At 30.1% G+C, this 19,243-nt stretch overlaps 4 protein-coding genes across 4 annotated transcripts; 1 reads left to right on the top strand and 3 right to left on the bottom strand.

Moving 5' to 3' along the window:
* Window positions 1-1,765: 1,765 nt before the first annotated feature.
* On the top strand, window positions 1,766-2,398 carry LOC109812403 (uncharacterized). Its single transcript, XM_020376351.3, has one exon. It carries the CDS (start codon window positions 1,868-1,870, stop codon window positions 2,279-2,281), a length of 414 nt encoding a protein of 137 aa, XP_020231940.1. The 5' UTR covers window positions 1,766-1,867; the 3' UTR covers window positions 2,282-2,398.
* A 372-nt stretch (window positions 2,399-2,770) lies between these two features.
* On the bottom strand, window positions 2,771-10,524 carry TAFII59 (TATA BOX ASSOCIATED FACTOR II 59). The gene is made up of 12 exons (XM_020376347.3): window positions 10,152-10,524; window positions 9,886-9,972; window positions 9,042-9,143; window positions 8,835-8,943; window positions 8,364-8,467; window positions 8,151-8,288; window positions 7,955-8,050; window positions 6,201-6,325; window positions 5,586-5,718; window positions 4,636-4,761; window positions 4,411-4,519; window positions 2,771-3,252 (listed from the first exon to the last, which is right to left on the bottom strand). Exons 1-12 carry the CDS (start codon window positions 10,275-10,277, stop codon window positions 2,879-2,881), a joined length of 1,629 nt encoding a protein of 542 aa, XP_020231936.1. The 5' UTR covers window positions 10,278-10,524; the 3' UTR covers window positions 2,771-2,878.
* Window positions 10,525-12,892: 2,368 nt separating this feature from the next.
* LOC109812384 (CASP-like protein 4D1) lies at window positions 12,893-14,310 on the bottom strand. Its single transcript, XM_020376331.3, has 3 exons — window positions 13,764-14,310; window positions 13,446-13,581; window positions 12,893-13,320 (listed from the first exon to the last, which is right to left on the bottom strand). The coding sequence occupies exons 1-3, from the start codon at window positions 13,934-13,936 to the stop codon at window positions 13,126-13,128; spliced, it is 504 nt and encodes a 167-aa protein (XP_020231920.1). The 5' UTR covers window positions 13,937-14,310; the 3' UTR covers window positions 12,893-13,125.
* A 628-nt stretch (window positions 14,311-14,938) lies between these two features.
* On the bottom strand, window positions 14,939-16,705 carry LOC109812382 (CASP-like protein 4D1). Its single transcript, XM_020376330.3, has 3 exons — window positions 16,408-16,705; window positions 15,574-15,709; window positions 14,939-15,436 (listed from the first exon to the last, which is right to left on the bottom strand). Exons 1-3 carry the CDS (start codon window positions 16,569-16,571, stop codon window positions 15,242-15,244), a joined length of 495 nt encoding a protein of 164 aa, XP_020231919.1. The 5' UTR covers window positions 16,572-16,705; the 3' UTR covers window positions 14,939-15,241.
* Between the last annotated feature and the right edge of the window lie 2,538 nt (window positions 16,706-19,243).

The following is a 19,243-nucleotide window of genomic DNA, read 5'->3' as shown; positions in this document are numbered from 1 at the left end:
AAAAAATCACCTTTTTCCTTCCTTTTTGACTTTTCTTCATTGTGCTGCTTCTTCCTTTGATTTCCATATATCATCACTTATTTTATCATGATAGTTTATGCCATTTCTCCTGCTTGTTAAAAAAAAAATAGTCTTTTATGCTTGGATCAAAACATACATATATACAGCATGTTTGGTTGTATATCCTACGTTTCCTTTTTCTTCACTTGTTTGCATATGCTACCAAAAAAAACATCCTACGTTGGTTTTATGTCTTGGGCGTCAATTGTAATCTCAACGCAAGTAGTAGATGGATACGTAATCTAAACACACTGCGTATTTGGATTCACGTAAATATGATTTTAGATAAATATTCACATATTTAATTTCACGATAAAACATTTTTAAGTCCGAGATTCATTCTAACTTAAAGTGACTTTAGCTATTTTACTGTTAACATGTTTTAAGAATAAAACATCCGAATATAAATCATATCACTTCAAAATTAATTTCGTTTGAAATTATTTTTTCAAAAATTCACTCAAACACTCATTTACTTGAATCTTCGACTCTTATGGATAAATCATGCACGTGAGAAGGGTGTAATTTTACTAAACAGAATGGTATAATTTTCTTTTCTTGAAGCTTTAGAAAATTTAAAGATCTCTCAATTTAAAAGTTCGATAGTAGTATAACTAATTTAAGAAGTATTTGGAAGAGTTATTTTGAGTTTATGGAATATGATTTTTTCATGAATTATTTTTTAGCTTATGTCATAAATTTTTTAATCAAACTTATATACAATTTTCATTTAATGAAAAACTATCAAACATGCACTTAACTAAACTATATCATATTAATATTGGTTGACAGTGATCCTAGTAGTAACTTATATTTTTTTAATTAAAATATATAAAATTTAAATATTGATATTAGATATAAAATAAATTATATTAGGAGAATAATACTTATATTGTATGTATTTATAGTGAGGCGGCAAGTTGTAAGGTGAAGAAAAATAAAAAAGGGAGAGAATAAGCGAAGAAGATCCTTCATTGCAAAATGCAAAGCAGTGAAGCACAATAGGTTTAGGTTATTAAATAATCAGTGGGTATCCCTGTTTAAGACTTTCAACTGTGCCTTCCTTCATTCAAGCAATGGCTTTTAAACTTTCAAATTCAACGCCGACTTTACCAAATGGCCAATTGGAAATGCATGCCCACTGACTTACAGGTTACAACGCTCTCCTACCACTTCCCCACGGAACAAAAAAAACTTAATTTACTATTTAATAGTGATGTGCTCACATAATAAAATAATTTTAGGATTTAGAATTTAATTTTAATGTTACACTGTCAATCACAACTCCCAATTTATGATAAATTATTTAACTTTTATAAAAAAAATTGTAAAAAAGTAATACCAATAATGATATTTGATTAATTGATAATATAAAATTATTTTTGTACTATAAAAAATAAAAAATAAAAATTACCCCCACGATCAAGAATTATCTTATCAGATGCCCCCCTACATGCCAATTATTTTCCACCGTAGATCTGTTAATTTCTTGAATGCAGACAGACGGGAAAATTCCAATAATCACTACCCAAGGTGGGAAGGAAGCATCCAATATAGTCCGTTAGACTAAAGAATAAACAAACTACGATACTAAAACGTGGGACACAAAACAGAAGGTTTCAATACCATTTCATCTTTGATTTGTAAGTTATTTAAGAATATATGCCCTTTTAACCGACTACGAACACTATAAATTACTAGGAAGAATAAACCCTTTTCCTCAAAGCACTAGCATTTGCAAACACAACCATCACCTCTCCTTTTCCATACAAACTACCATCCATTTGAACTCTAATACAACAGAAAGATGAGTGTGGAAATTTTGGATGGTGCCACCATTGTGAACTTCCTTCAGGATGAAGAAGCCTTTAGTGTGTCAGTACGTAACAGGTTTGCTCACCTAGACACAGACAATGATGGGCTTCTCTCGTATGCAGAGATGTTGAAGGAGCTCCAAAGCCTGAGGGTATTGGAAACTCATTTCGGTATTGATGTGGAGCCAAACCCAGATGAGCTTGCTCGTGTTTATAAATCCTTGTTCATACAATTCGATCACAACTTGAATGGCACGATTGATCTTGACGAATTCAAGAAGGAAACCAAGCAGATGATGCTTGCCATGGCAGATGGATTGGGTTTCTTACCAGTTCAGATGCTCTTGGAAGAAGACAGCATCCTCAAGAAAGCTGTTGAAAGGGAGTGCAATAAAGTGGCTGCTTAAGTACTACTTTACTCAACCTTGTGATTGACAAAGTTCTGCTAGTATTGTAATATTTTAATGCCCTGTTTGTTATTATTGATTCCAGTAAAATGTCTTAAAGCTGTTTTTTGTTTTGAATTCCTTATGAATACTTGAAGTAAACTATTTTAATCTGACTTTTTTATATCTCTGTCCAAAAAATAAAAAATGCAGTTGAGAATGATTTAAAACATCCAAAACCCAGTTCATACCCCGTATTAGTCCAGATCTTCATTTTTTTTACAAGCCTTTTATCTCCTTAATTAACATCACATCTCTTTTTCTTCGCTTCCTATCTCTTTTCTTTCTTGAAGTGTTATAATATTATTTTCCTATTAGTATTAAAGTTTCCGAGTAGGATGCAATAAGGAATTTGACATGATCTGCAAACATTGGATTCACTCAACCTGATAATCGATTTCCAACCATATCTAAAGCATCAACATGGACTTCACATGGCGCACAAAAAACTTTCACCAGACATAAAATTAGTATGTTTTATATATTTAGTTTGTTCTCGAAGTTACGTCAATGGGTTATCCATGCTCTATCCATAAAATTTCTACAATACTCCCTACATTACAAGAACATATACATCTCAGGAGCCTGAATGAAGGAAAGAATGCCTTCACCAAACAACTCATGCAGTGATACCAGGATACGTCCTGAATTAAGCTCTTCCTTCCAAACCTGGGTGAGAGCAGCAGATGTCTTCAATGCTTGAGTATCACCCCTGTTACTTCTAACTTCACCATCTAGAGTAGTCTCATTTTTCGTCTGTCCAGAAGATGATGTGCCAATTATTGAATCAACTGAAGAAGCTTGATTCCCTGCCTCCTCTTGTTTATGAACTGGTGAGGAATTCATTAGAACCACACCAATCTCACCATCAGTAGCAGTTTTCTTCAAAGGTGGCTGCATTTCCAATTGCTCAGGGCTTGCCTTGCGTTTACCTTAATAATCAATCACGCAAAGAAGTCAGTATACAACAAATCAAGGAAAAGTACAAAGCTGATAATTGATAGTCTGGTTTGAGAAAACTACAGACCACCAGACTTGTGAAAGTCTCAATCAGACCATTGCAAACTTAATTAAATAATCATAACATTGATCAATAACATAAAACCATTGGAAAGTTAATGATTCCCAGTACATTAACTATTAAGAAATTATTAAGAAAATAACAGCCAAGTAACAGAACTTGTAACAGCTGCAAGATAATCTGAAAAGAAGTGGTTTGAAAGCATTATTTCTGTAGATCAATATTTAGATGATTTTCTAAAAATAACTCCGTAAACTATGGCCAAATGAACAAAAAAATAACAGAGACTAAAGTGAACTTAAAATGACTGATATTAGATACATGAGTACTACTAGGTGTATTGTTATTACATGATGTAAACCTGTTACAATTCAAACAAAAATTCACAGTTGGAATATTCTAAAACACTACTGAGATCAAGGGCTTTTAGGTAGACGCAGAAAGAGAGATAAACAAGAGAAATGCTAATTAATATAAACTGAGATGTGTTGGTTATGTTCAAAAAAAAAAAATAGAGCACTAGCCCATATTTATCCTATTTATAATAATCCCAGCTAATTAGGGGGGAAAATCAGGAAAAGATAAGGAATGATGGTGAACAACCAAAGAGACAATGAGAAAATAGAAAAGGTAATCTTAGAGGATAATAATGATAAGATATTTTCATATATTTTAACAAAAGCAATCTATTTACCTGATGAAACAATTCGCTATAATACAATAGTTGTATTTCTAAATTTCAATTATAACCCTCAATACATGCATTTATTTTGATTTGAAATGAAATAATATTTATTATCTCTATGCTATATGATTCAGTAAAGACAATTAAGACAAGATTGCTTCAGGTTCAAAAGCTTCATCCCTAATATATGATGCAATATTGACAAGTAGGTTCCATTCTTTTATGGGTATTATTAAATTTTATTATGCATATTTATTTCCATTAAATTAAATACCCAAGCAAAGAGTGTCTTCCTTCCAATAAGCAGAGATTTAAAAAATGATCCTTGAGACATTTCATGAACTAATGACCAGTATTTTCTTCGGTAACAAGGAAAATACTCACGAGTTGAAGTAAGAACTTTTGCATTGGTCTTCCAGACAGCATGAAGAGGAGGAGATGGAAAAGTTGGGAACATCCTTAGTCGATCATATATACACTGACCTGCAGCACGCTGAATGATACATTACATACAATTATCAGAACAACCATATTATACTGAGCAGGGCTGAAAATCTTCAGTTGTAAAAGCACCTATTTTTTTTACTAACAAGTGCATGTGAACATTACCAGCAAAGCTCCATAAACACGCCAAGCTTCATGCCTTTTCATTTCATTTTTCTGCTTCTCAAGAAGCATTTCTGGTTCAAGAAGTCGCATATATGTTTCAAGGTTTGGCAGCAAAAGAAGGCGAACCTACTTCCAAAGTAAGGAGAAACATTAAAAATATATCAAGCCTCATATAGCATCAACCTGACTTGAGTCAAACGAGGAAATACACCATACTTTGCAAGGCTTTTTTTTTTTTTAAATTAGTCATTTAAACCTTAAATCTCACTTCTATTTAATTTTGTCCTCAAGATTGTTATAGGATTAAATTAAAAATAAAAATAGAAAGAAAAAAAAAAACTATGCTACTTACTCAGTTTATAATTATATATATCAATAAACATCAAGCATGCAACACCCTTCTTTTTCCCCAAACTAAGACTTTAACTAAGGTCTCAATATGCTTCACAAGGTCACAATAGTGAATATATAATGAAATAGTATGTTCTTCCCACACTAGACATGGGAATCTAATGATAAGATGATGAAAAACATTAGTTCAAGCCTCTAATGATGATTGAATTGGGAAGTTATCATCTTAACCAAATAAAATATATTATAGAACATATTTTTATAGAAATCAAAACCTTAAGGATTCAATTAATAAATTTCAATTCGTGATAAAAAATGATTAAGAAATAGGTTGAGCTTAAAGGACCAAATCTTTTAAGTCAGCTAAATACAAAGTTAACTTTATTTCCTTCAATGCATCTCCAACAATTATTTTGTATGAAAAAAAAAATCCACTCTTTCTGATACCATGCAAGACATTTTACTAAACACATTGCAGGGTCGTACTCCAACATAGAATAATACAAATGTACTGGTTTATTGATTTTTCTTTCGCAATTTTCTTCCTATTTGTGGTCTTTGACTAACTTGATAATAGGCAAGAACATGGAGGCACATACCACATTGGGTCCCAGTGCTCCTAACCCCTGAATTGCACCATAGTGTTGAGTCATTGCCTTCTTGGGATCCAAGAATGCATTCAACAATGTTTTTGTCAACCGCGACTGGAGATTACTATAAACATGTCCAAACCTGCACGAAACAAACATTCAAAGCAAGCAAAATTTGCAACAAAATCAACAAGAGCCCAATAAATAAGCCACACAATACTTTCAAACTAGGCAAGATACCTAGAGTCATTAAGCAAAACTAGATTCTCCAGCTTACAATTCAATGATTCTACCAAATTCTACATCTTCAAAGGCCAGTGACTATGCCTGGAAGTTATTTGATAACTCAACAAAAAACATAAGCTTTTTAATCTTACAAAATTCATCAAATGAAAACATTGAAGTGTGCCATTGAATTGGATCTCCAAAAACAAAGGTGAATTTGAAAGGAAATACACAATAAATTTAGTATTCTTTGGCTTTGTACTATAAAATAAAAAGGTGTGTAGAATAAATTGCAACAAATAAATGGAATAGCACAGCAATAAATATACCAAGTAAAAATTGCTTCTGTTTCCGTTGGTGCAGCAAAACATACAACAGAACAGATTGATGATATCTCACCTTTTGCATATTGAGGCAACCAGGTTAGCCGTAAAGTCTCTAAGTTCCCAATGGTTGTCTGCCAACCTACTGCCCAATCGTTTAGCAACAAGGCAGGTCACAACAGATGGCATCAACTGGTGTAGCTGAAGCATGCAAAAGGAAAAAGAAACTATTTCACATTACTCATTCATATGAACCAAGTTTTTATAACAACCTTTGCCGCATAATGTCTAAATGCTGTTTGTTAGAACTTAACTACTGCTGAATATAGAAGCTGCAATTTACAAACAAGAGAAACAAAGATTGCCCAGAGGAGACAGGTTCAAATATGTGGCAACAATGATGAATGTTTTAGAATATAAATGCCTTATTATTCAGCCAAATATGATGAAAATGCAGATTGCACTTACATGATTCATTATGGGTAATGCCGTACGAGTAGGAGTAAAATGAAAAGAAAGATGGAGAAAATTGGTAATCAAGCATCAGGAGCAACAAGTTAATAACCCAAACAATTAAATATGCTTGCTATAAATGCCAAGAAAATTAACACTAATGAGATATTTCCAAATTCAGATAGCCCAGAAAGCTCTCTAATTACATGTGTCACACATATTGTGTAATTTCAGTTCTGAATTGGTTGCTCATTACTTTTTACGTTTCCATACAACCAGATTCTTATGCGGTAAGTTATTTGGTTTTAGGTGAATTTTAGGCATGTGTCACAACTTGGAATGATTTATTTAGGGTTTAGATCAATATCAGGGGTTTTCATTAGACTAAGGAGGAAAAGGATTTATGACCGCTATGCATATGACCAGAGTAAAATGTCAGCACCTTCAAGAACTCTTCTCAGCCCTTAGATCTCATCTAAGACTGGACCATTTTTATGGCTTTTTTTGGTGCTTGTTTCATGGTTTCTTAAAAGGAATCTCCCCCATGGTCCATGGATGTACCAAAATGTCAGAAGAAATTTAATTTTTCAATGTGTTCATTCTTTCTATGTTTTATCTTCAGGTCTTTGCTGAGAATAATACCTTATCTCCCTCCTTATTCATAATCATACCCCAAAAGATAAAAAGTAGCATGGAAAGCTGATCAGATTAGGGATGGTTCAATACATAGTGGTAAAGGAAGATTGAAGAAAAGTCTTAAAGACATCATCAAAAAGGACTGAGATCTAAATGGCCTTTCTGAAAACATGGCTTATGACAAAACATTGGTTTCATTTGATTCATGCAGCTAACCCAACCTGTACGGAAAGAAAGACTTCTCTAGTTGTTATTCATTCTACTTCATTTCACAACACTACATAATTATTCAACCAAGATATTTACAAATTAAAAAATAAACAGGAAAACCACTTTATTATACAATAAACGTCATTAAGTACTAACAAACGGGCAGGTTTCCAACCAGGCACATTGCTGCTTGGCCAGAAAAAAGACATACCAGAAAGCAGAACCCAAGCCTGACATTTGCAGGCTGATGAAACAGCCTACACATTAGGCCACAAGAAAATAATTACCAATTTTTATGGGGCCAGGTGTTGCAATGTCCATCTTCATGGACAAGCAACAAATAACACATTAACTTAAATATCTAAAGGATGTTTTCATAATTTAATGGAGACAACAGAATTCCAAATACAATATGATGAAACAACCAAACATTTATGTAAATATTAATAATAAAATGCTGCATACACAAAGATCATACTATGCCAGCAAGAATATAAACAAATATACTTGATTGACAAGCGGTGAACTTACATAAGGCTCAATATGGATATGAGGGTTTTGCAGAAGGCTACTAACAACTCGCATCAAGGCAAATAGAAGAGGATAATTATTCAAACCACGTGAAACCTGACAAAAATGGAGAGGCATGCAATTGTAGTGAGCTACAACAATAAGGTGAAATTTCCATTTTCTTCTACCAACATCATAAAAAGACAAATATTATTACCTCATCAGCTATGAAGCAGGTGAAATAAGGAACTAATGGATGAAGTCCAGAATCAGTAGCCAAACTTACTAATGCTTCTTTAAACAGAACTGAATCAGACTCACTCAAAGTAAGCTCAGCCACTTTGTCAAAATATAGCTGCAAGGAACAATAAAACTGATGAAAATGAACCACAATATAAGATAGCTTGTGGTAGGTTAATAATTTTGATACCTGAAGCTCTCTAGATAATACATGCTTAACAGGCAATTTAATGTCAACTGGAAGGTTATCATCTTTCTGCTCATGCTTTTTGACATCAGAAGGAGCTGAAATTACTGCAAATAACATAATGAGTAAATAATTGTTCTTAACAAGAAACCAGGGATTACAAGTTACTGGTATATTGGAAGAATTTACAAATAAAAAATCTCGAGGCTTTAAGCTCCAAAACTGTTCCTGTTTGTTTGCATGATTTACATCTCCTTAATTACATTATATATAGCAAATATATATATATGACTGTATGCATGTAAACACTAAATATCTGTGATAACCAGTACATCTAATTGGATTTATATAATTTTTCACGTCTACCATTTTCAATTTACAGTGTCTTGGTAACATCAAGTTCAAAATATTGAACCATGAATCATTCATCTGTGAGTGAAAAACAATTTGTCACATTCAAGGTCAGAGACCTACCTTCTACAGGGGCATTTTCCGGAATAGCTGGTTGCACACCTTCAATGGCAAGCCAGTGACATGTAATTGTGGTATCAAGGGGTGCTTTTGGTAAAGAAGCTTCAATAACCTTTGATTAAAACAAACTATAATTTTAACAAGGTGATGCACTTGAAGTTTAAATCCAATTGAAAACAAGTGAGTGAAAACAATTGAGTACTCCCTTACATCTTTTAAATCTACATCCTTGTCATCAATATAAAACAAGTCTCTGTGTCCAACAGCTCTTTTGAACCGTAAAGGGCCACCAGATGCAAATCCATAAATTGGCTGACATAATAAAAAGAGAACATGACAGTGAGATTGGAGACGAGAACTGTGTATTTCTCACAATGTAAAGGCATCCACGAGGTAGTTCCAATATGCATCATTTTATTTGGAAATAGAAAAAATTCATAGAACTTTATTCCTTACTATTCACAGATCTTTATACCACAGTCAAGTTCCTAGTCAGTAGATAAACAAATTTATAGCCTACAACAACTTTTGAGCTCGCTGACAATTATAAATGATGAAGTTATTCTTTTCAAAAGTTTAGCTCTCAAACACGTCATTTAACTGACAAGAAAATAAGGGTTTATCAACTTGCTAGAGCTTAACTCATCTTTCAACATATCAAAATAGCCATAATAAACCATTTTTTGGCCAGGGACATAGGATGATTAAATTAGCAGTTTAGCACACACCTTAAAACTGCCCGGAAGCCTAAACCAGTAATTATCTAATCTAATAAAAGAACCACTGAAAATTACAACAAAAAAAAAGGAAAACCGATCAACTACTTGTACTTGAGGGCTCTACATTTAAAGATAACACATCCCTTCTGCCAGAATGATTTATACACTCAGTTGACTCACTTGATTTCAACAAACTTGTTTTAATTCAATCAATTGTGGTTATAAAATGTATAGTGAAAAATGTAAGCATCCCTCAAAACCCAAAAAAAAAAAAAAAAAAAACTACTCAAAACACTTTTTGATTGGCAGTCTAATCACTTATGGCGCACACTTACTTCAACATTCTTCAAATTGAGAGCGGCATCAACGTCATCCGCAGTCAAAATGGTTCTCTTAGAATGTCGCATGCACTTAATCGCCTCCTGAGGTTTGAACAAAAAGTTTCGGTTAGAGAAACACTAAATAGGCGAAGCAGGTAAACAAAATACAGCACAACAACACTTATTTCTGTTTCAAATTAGTGAAATTAACGATTGAGGGCTCGAAGCAGACACGAAAGTGTTGGTAATCGGAAAAAGGAAAGGGAAAGAGTGAAAGAGACCTGCATAATCTGGCGCATGCGGTATTCGACATCGGGAGCGAGGGCGAAAGCGGCATCGGGAGAGAGGTTGTTGATCCCAATGCTCTGCGCGATGACTTCGATCGTCTCTTTGGGAACAATGCTCATCTTGCTCAAACTGAAAGAGTGTTTGGAATTTGAAATGCGAAACGCAAACCCTAACGCAAACGCGCATGGCTGCACTTCATGGCATCAATTTCGAAGCTCGTTGCTCTCTCTAACTTGCCCTTGGGTTGGGCTGTATTCGAGTGGAACTCGCGACAGCGGCGCGCGTGATGCGGTGCGAGTCTCGTGTGCCCAGAGGAAGAGTCACGTATCTTTGTCCCGCTCCCTTTTTCTTTCATTGCATACTTTTTCACTCAAAATATCATACTTAATGAGGAAACAAAATTATATACTTATTTCATTTGTTTTTTATTTTACAATATATATATATAGGAAATTACACTACATTTTCTTTCTTAATATTTATATAATATTTAAAGACCGTCAATGCAATGCTTTTCGATCAATTAGTATATGTATTAGTTCTGGAATAGAAGAAGTGAAGGGTATATATATATGCAAACAATTTAATTATCCCACTCATCATTTTTCATCTTTTGGGTTAACAATTTAATTAAGGTCTTGTCGAATAAATCTTTCTTTTTACATAATGAGGTTAAACTTCAAAACCTTTTTTTTTATCGCAAATATTAATAATGAATAGTATTTTAATCTTTAATAATTAGTATTTTAATCTTTGAAATATATAAACTAAATATTTATTATATAAATAAAAATTATAATAAATTATATATAAATAAGTATTATATTTAAATAAATAAATTATACTAAAATTATATAAATAAATATTTTTAAACATATAAATTATGTTTTTTATAATAATATATAAATTATATTTTAGATTTATGATAAATAATTTAAAACATAATATCATTTTTACTTATCAATAATTTATTTTAAGGTATAAAAATTGAATTTATAAATAAGTATGATAAATAAAAGTTAAAAAAGATAAGAAGTTAAAAAAAATTAAAAATTCTTTCATAAAAAAATTCCTAAAAATACATTTAAACAAATAAAAGTTCGTATTTTATATAAAGGTTTATTAGTAAATTATGTTAGTTGAGAGAATTCAAACTCATCCTTCTCTTATCACTTTATTCATATATTTTTCTTTTATCACTTAAATCATTTTATAACTCCAAAAATAACCATTTGATTAAAAACATCTTAGAAAAGTGATGATTGTGTTGATTAAAAATTTCTTAACAAAAACTTGGTTCATGCTTTAGCTAAAAAGTCTAAATTTTATGTTAATTTGTATGTTGATGAAATTATATCCTTTATATTAAATTTATTACTATCAATGAACACAATATTTACTTTATTAAAAAAAAATCAATCATATATCATTAGCCATTAAAGTTAAAGTCGTCGTTAATATGAAACAGAATAAATCCTTTTATTTAATAAGTACTTAATTATTATGTAAAATACTTATGTGTATAAGTTTCTAAGTTTCTTTTTTAATAATCGGAAGAAATAAAATTGAATTATGTTTTTATATGTTGTAAGTTATTTTATAAACTAGTTATGTTGTATAACTTAGTGAAATAAACTAAAAATAACTTACAAATATATCATAAGTTATATTGACAAATTTTTCCAAACACTTATATAAATATTTGTGTCATAAAATAAGTATAAATGAACGGTAAATAAAATTTTTCAATTACGATCTTATTCTCTCTTCTTCTTCTTCTTCTTTTTTTTTCATTTTTCATTGCTAACTTTTTATTTATTTTTTTAAATAAAAAAAAAACTAGAAGTATATTTCACAAAAACACAATTTTACTTGAATCGAGTTGAACCAAAGTAGATGACAATAACTTGTTAGTTTATTTCTCCGTTCATTTAAAGAATTGAAGTGAATCTTATAAACTATCAATAATTATACTTGTAGGAATATATATTCTAGGAGTGGGGATTATATTTTATTATATGAATTAAGAAGTATTAAATATTTAATTATAAACGATGCTAATAAAATGTGATATTAATATTATAATATTAAAAGGATTTTCATAAATTTAATGTTAATTTGAGATAAAATCGTATACTTAATTTAATGAAATATGATACTCATCAAAATATAATAACTTCTTTAAAAATATATTCATATAAATTCAATGTGTATAACATGTGCCTGAATATAAATAAAATAAAATATGTAATAAATCATAACGTCTTAAATTACAAATTAATATTAGAGAAATCTATAAATTCTCTTAATTCTTTTTTTAAAAAATGGGATAAGTGAAATTATGTTCATATATATTGTGAAGATTATTTATTTAAAAAATAATTATATTCAATTCCTGTCAAAGATCAAAATCTTTTGAGTTAGGAGTACCTTAAGTGAGACTTGACCTAGTACATTGAAAATACTTGTAGAGGAAAAAAAGATATTATTTTAATTTTAATTTCTTTTTTATTATTTAAATTTTTTAAGTTACACGTAATTTTTAATGAAAATTAGTGTTGTATTGTTTTCAATCATGTTATATATATGACAAATTAAGAAGAAGAAAAAGTACATGTATTTTAAACTTTAAAAAAGAATCTATTTTATTATTTGTGAAATGTGCTGGTTATAATACAGTAGATGAAGATAGAAACAGAGAAAGATCGAAAGGAAACAAGGTAAATCCATCCTATTGAAAAATCAAAACAAGTAACAGTTGCTTCATATCTTAAGAAGGAAAAATACAGACACGCAAAGATAGACAAATACAAATTAATTAGTCCATGACATTTAAGTCACAGCAAATGATTGGCCACCAAAGGAACTGAACTAAACCAAGTTAACTAGAGAAGGGAAATTAACAAGAAAGAATTATAAATTTGTAATCCATGAACATCATTAATTTTCTTCATCATATCAAGCTAATTAATTATTAGCTTTCTTTGGCAAAGCAAAAGCAGTGTAAGTTGATGCTATGGCAGTGAACAAAAATCCAATTAGAAGAAGACTAGCTGAAGCATTTGCCTTCTCAGTAAAGGAGTTTGAGGGTACTCCTCTATCCAGTTCTACGGTCACTCCAAATCCAGCAGCTGAACCCGATATCATAAGGTACGATATGATCTGTCCATAGAAATCAAAGTTAGTTGTTTCAAATATAAAATATTAGGGTTTGCAAAACAACATATATTATTGCAAAAAAGCTTGAATAAGATAATTTGTTATGAGTTATGGCATGCATGGTGTACCTTGTCACCAAAGAAATCAAATAGATAGCCACCATCACCGCTCAATACACGCTTTCCTGAGACAACAGTAAAGATTGAGAGCGCCATTTGCAGAAGGTTATACGCAAAGCCAATGACTATCGTGGAGATCATATATCTGCATTTACGAAACAGTAACTTTTAATTTTCTCACATTTTATATATATATATATATATATATATATATATAACCTTGTAAAGTACTTGAAAATCTATCCTTGAAATCATAACTAGCTTCAGGTAAAGAATCCTTCTGATCACATTTTATAAAGTGGAGTTGGATAATTATAATATGCTTACCGATAAGCATAGAAATCACTGAACTTGACTTTGGCACCTGTGTCATCATCACTGTGGTTGTTTGTGGCAATGAGAATGAGCGCAATGAGAAGGAACACAAAGGTTAAGACCCTCAAAAAGAGAAGGACAGTTCTTGAAACTGTGGAACTAGAGGGTTTGCTATTATCCACCATCTTATTCTTAGGCTTAATGCTTGTTCTGCCAACAAATTTGGTGCATCTTTGGACCTTTTATAATTAATAGTATAAGCTTGTGATCGTGAACACTAGTTCTCGTTTAAGGACAAAGTCAATCACCAAGTGGATTCATTATGAGTTTCGAATAACAATAAATGGTTGACTTTGAAAATTGGCATCACAGCTAGCTATAGTCGAGTTAATTCGTTGACTAATCAAACTCTGCGCACTTGCTTAAAATTTTCTACGAAACTTCTCATTCTTTGAAAACATTATTAATTGCTTCACATTGATTGACCCTATTTGCCGGAGCAAGCTGAATAGTATACTAGACCACATTCATTTGAGTAATATATTTCATTCACATTTTTTGCATTATTTCTCTCCATCACATGCAAATACATACACATATATATATATATATATATATATATATATATATATATATATATATATATATATTAATTATAGCATAATATTATAATTAATATTTTTTTTATCACTTCATTTATTATGAAAAAATAATATATTAATTATTTTTTTCATTAACTCTGTTGAAACTTATTATGCACGAACGATTTATTTTAAAAAAATTATAAGAAATTTTGCAAACAACGTGTTTTTTTTAATGAATTTTTATGCAAAATACATAATAAAATCTACAAAAAAAAATCATAAATTTCTAGTAATGATTATTAATAATGGAGAGAAAAACATTAAAATAATATTATATAAGTTATTATATAATTTTTATTATATGTGTATAGCGATAATACTATACAAGAACACGTACGCAAGCAACCAGTTTCAATCAGAACAAAGTTAAAATCAAAGCCAATGATTATGAACACTATCAAACATTCAATAGTCAACATTTACTGCATTGGTTGTTGGATTGGTTCCATACCCAATGTATAAGGATAAAGGTGGTACCATATATCTGTGCGTGAGTACTGCTTCTAGAAAGGTCCAATTAATGAGTGTGGTAGAAAGAGTGAGTTTTTTTTTTTTTTTTTTTGGTTTAATTCAAGAAGGAACAGTACATACACAAAGATGACAACATACAAACTAATCCACAACATTGATTGACCAACAAAAAGTTAATTGAACTAAACCAAATTAACTAGAGAAGCGAATAATAAGAAAGTATCATAGTCCATGTCCATCCTTTTCAATATGCGCATCAAGCTAATTAATTAAGAGAAATGTTACTTGGCAACAATTTTTACAACAATGAAAAAGAAAGCGAGAAAGATCATATATTGTTGTAAAAATTATTGTATCAAACACACAACTCATTAATTAATTATTAGTTTTCTTTGGTAAAGCAAAGGAAGTGAAAATTGATGCTGTGGCAGTGAACAAAAATCCAACTAGAAGAAGGCTGGCTGAAACGTTAGCCTTATGAAAAAAGGTGTTCGAGGGAAGTTCTCTACGAAGCTCTACATTCAAACTTAATCCAGCAGTTGAACCCGAAATCAGGAAGTATGATATGATCTGTATCCATAGAAATTAAAAACGCAAAGTTGTTAAAAATGACAATATATTAGGCCAAAAAAATTGTTATTAGTTTGAAGAACAATATAATCGCAAAAGCTTGATAATTAATAATTTGTTATTATGACATGATGTACCTTGTCACCAAAGAAATCAAATAGATAGCCACCATCACTTCTTAATACACGCTTTCCCGAGACCACAGTGAAGATTGAGAATGCCAATTGCAGGAGGTTATATGCAAATCCAATGACTATCGTAGAGATCATATATCTGCATGCATTTACAAGAGAGTAAAAGTTATTCCCATTTCACAATTTCGTAAATTTTTTTATAGTAAAGGAAAAGAGAGAAGTATGAGATAACATATGGGACAGGTAATAAAAAGATATGAAAATATATATATATTATGAAAAGATAAAGTGAAATTAAAAATGCAAATTTGCAGCTAGTTAATGAACAAATTAAAAAGATTAAAAAAAATTATGTAATGATATTTTACATTGTCGTTCTATCACATATTACTATGTATAATAAGAAGTTTGTTGGTTTTTTTTATAAGCAAATTTATAAACTTTTATAATAATTACATAAAAAAATCAAACTAATGATGATTTTTTTATTAATCAATAGGGTAATAACAAAAAATATTTTTTTAATTTCTTACATTAATTAAATCTATTTTGTATCAACTAACTAGTTAGTTAGTTAGTTAGTAAATGAAACTAAACTTAATCTTTTTAAACAAAGTCTCAAATTTAAATTTTATAGATTAAAAAACATAATTAAAAAAATTCAGTATAAGTGATCGATACAGTTATCCAAAATCCTTCTCGCACTTTAGGTTATTAATTTAACCTTTGTAAAGTACTTGAAAATGAATCCTTAATCAAAGTGGTGTTATATATAGATAGAGAATATTATTAATTAGGTTGAATTATAAAGTAGAAACACAAAGAATATATGCTTACCGATAAGCATAGACATCCTTGGATTCGAGTTTGTCACCTGTGTAATCATCTGTTACCCTGTTTATGGCAATGAAAATGAGGGCAATGAGCAAAAAGATGAAGGTTAAGACCCTCAAAAGAAGGACACTTATTGAAATGGTGGAACTTGAGTTTGTGCTATCCATCACAAGCTTCTCCTTAATTAGTCCTCAAAGAGTACTCAAAATGCTTGCTTCTGTTAACAGATCTATTTGAAGGTATTATAATCCTTGTTCGGCTACTACTTAAATACCTGAAGTTAAATTTTCGGTGTACGCTGTGATTAACAGCCCTAGATTTTGTATTTTTTTTTATTTATAATTTTGAGATGGTTAACTTTTAATAATAATAAATAATATAAAAAAACCAATAGAAAACGATCCTTTCTTAAAATTACCAAGGTTTCAAAGGGCGTCGTGGTTAGAAAATAGAGAACAGTAAATTGCTTGGTTTTCTGGATGTCCAATAGGTATAAAATGTTAATTAATTAAATTTTTATGACATGATGATTGACTCTATGGTTTGCCCAAAGATTACAAATAGCCCTTATCTGTCTCGTGACTTTTTTTAAGTAAATTATTTCAGTCGGTTGAAGTTGATTATGTAAATGAAATTTATTACCATTAGCTTTAAAATGACTAGTATTTAACATTTTGCGTGCCACCTCTCATAAAGATACTTTTTATGGCATATCTGTCCTCATGCATATATACAATTATTTATATATCAACCTGTCGATTTTTACAAATAAATATTAGTAATAAACTTTTTTTATACATTTTATCAATATATGCATTCTTTATTGACAGTTAAAATTTTATATATAACTCATCAAATAAATGTGAAATTCATCTCGTATTTAATAATTTTTATTTATTAGTAAATTTTATATAAATTTACCAAATAATTAAGTGTTAAAGAGAATATTAGCGTGCTAAAAATATGTTGTTAGTATATTTTCCAATTTTAAATTACTTACCAATCTATGATCATAAAAACTTCCCTACCAATGTACTCTTCTTCCTCTTCTTCTTTTATGACGATCATATCTTTTACTTTATAAAACATTTGAAAGAATTTATTTAAAATTATAAAATAACTTATAAACTTTTGATAATTTTAATTTTTGTATTTTAATAAAATTTATATGGTTCTTCCTCTAATTTCAATAAACTTCATATTAAACTTTCAAAAAAAAAAAATATATATATATATATATATATAATCTTTTTAATAAAAGATTATTAAATATATAAGTAATTAAAGCATTCACCTAAAAGATTTTTTCTTTTAATTTCATGTGAATAATAAGTCTTTTGCCTACCACTAAAGGAACAATGGTGCTTGATTCCTTGGATTTGTATTATATTTATTTAGTATTTTTTCTTATATTGATGATTAAGAATGGAGGTTAACTTATATATTGTTTATATTATAATTAGAGCACGTCTTGCATGAATGTATAAATATATATTGGACAATTTTTTAAGGAATTGTAAGTTCTATGATTTTCTAATACATCAATTATAGAAAATTAAAGGATTTTTGAAATTCATGATACTCACATAATAATAATAAAAAAGTGTGTACCTTTATCCATAGTAGAAAACTCATTTGATCCTTAGAGTGCTTTGATCTTCTTGAGAAGAGAACTAAGATTTCACTCCCTTTGACTTTTCTTTCTACTCTCTCTATCTTTCGTGATGGCTAGGGTTTGAGAGAATACTTTCTGTCAGGGGTGTGGACCTTGTCTCACATTAGTGGATATTTATAATCCCTAAAGATTGTTATTTCCATCAAATAACAATTATTCTCATAAATGCTCCATTAAACTCATTTATGATTTAGTCTTTAATTATTTAATTATTTATTTATTAGTTCCTTTATATATTACATATTTCCCACATGAGACATAATTATCTTACATTCTCCCACTTGACTCATGTGACATTTCTCACAACGGACAAATAAATAAATAAATTAAATTAACATAATGCGCATTAAAATGGCTAAATCATTTTATACATTAGGTTCATCATAATTTCATATTTAAAAATATGAACTAATTTGAGTCATGGTGGTTGTACATCAGTTTAATCGACATAGTCCCTTCCATGTACTACAAACAAGTCTTCTTCTTAATATGATCATTAATAAGGAGCACATACTTGGTCCAACTTTATATCTTTATTCAAGATGACACCTGTTTACATTACTCTAACACAAATATGCATAAAACCATAGAAAACAGGTACTCAGAAACATATCATTGATGAGCTCAAAATGTCAATCACTTAATATAAAATAAACATGATACTCAACAATCATTAGTAACAATAATGCCCATATTTTTAACATGTTCAATAAATGTTTTGGGCGGTAATTCTTTTATTAAAGGATCAGCTATCATAAGATTTGTGCTAATATGTTCTATTGACACTCTTTGTTTCTGAACTTCCTCCTTCACGACAAAGTACTTTAATTCCATATGCTTAGCACCCTTAGAGTACTTGTCGTTCTAAGAAAAAAATACTGCTGCAAAATTATCACAATACATTTTCAACGGCTTAGCAATATTGTCAACAATTCCAAGCCCTGAAATAAAGTTCCGCAACCAATTAGCCTGAATTGTAGCCTCAAAACATGCTACAAATTCAGCTTCCATAGTCGATGAAGCAACAACTGTTTGTTTTGCACTTTTCCATGATATTGCTCCTCCAGCTAAAATAAATACATAGCCAAGAGTGGATTTTCTTGAATCCACACATCCAGCAAAATCAGAGTCTGAATATCCAATCACCTCAAGGTGATTAGACCT

This window comes from Cajanus cajan, chromosome 4 (assembly GCF_000230855.2).
Source record: "Cajanus cajan strain Asha chromosome 4, NIPB_CcT2T_4, whole genome shotgun sequence".
Classification (NCBI taxonomy): domain Eukaryota; kingdom Viridiplantae; phylum Streptophyta; class Magnoliopsida; order Fabales; family Fabaceae; genus Cajanus; species Cajanus cajan.
Note: the sequence above shows the minus strand (reverse complement) of the source record. Positions and strands in the feature narration are given on the sequence as shown.

Coding starts and splice junctions, on each gene's coding strand:
- TAFII59 (XM_020376347.3), bottom strand. CDS start 10,277: ATGAGCATTGTTCCCAAAGAGACGATCGAAGTCATCGCGCAGAGCATT. Junction 8,468..8,834: donor GGAAAATGCCCCTGTAGAAG/GTAGGTCTCTGA, acceptor TGTTATTTGCAG/TAATTTCAGCTCCTTCTGAT. Junction 6,326..7,954: donor ATATCCATATTGAGCCTTAT/GTAAGTTCACCG, acceptor TGCATGCTTCAG/CTACACCAGTTGATGCCATC.
- LOC109812384 (XM_020376331.3), bottom strand. CDS start 13,936: ATGGTGGATAATAGCAAACCCTCTAGTTCCACAGTTTCAAGAACTGTC. Junction 13,582..13,763: donor AGTGATTTCTATGCTTATCG/GTAAGCATATTA, acceptor TCGTAAATGCAG/ATATATGATCTCCACGATAG. Junction 13,321..13,445: donor TTGATTTCTTTGGTGACAAG/GTACACCATGCA, acceptor TTCTATGGACAG/ATCATATCGTACCTTATGAT.
- LOC109812403 (XM_020376351.3), top strand. CDS start 1,868: ATGAGTGTGGAAATTTTGGATGGTGCCACCATTGTGAACTTCCTTCAG.
- LOC109812382 (XM_020376330.3), bottom strand. CDS start 16,571: ATGGATAGCACAAACTCAAGTTCCACCATTTCAATAAGTGTCCTTCTT. Junction 15,710..16,407: donor AAGGATGTCTATGCTTATCG/GTAAGCATATAT, acceptor AAATGCATGCAG/ATATATGATCTCTACGATAG. Junction 15,437..15,573: donor TTGATTTCTTTGGTGACAAG/GTACATCATGTC, acceptor CTATGGATACAG/ATCATATCATACTTCCTGAT.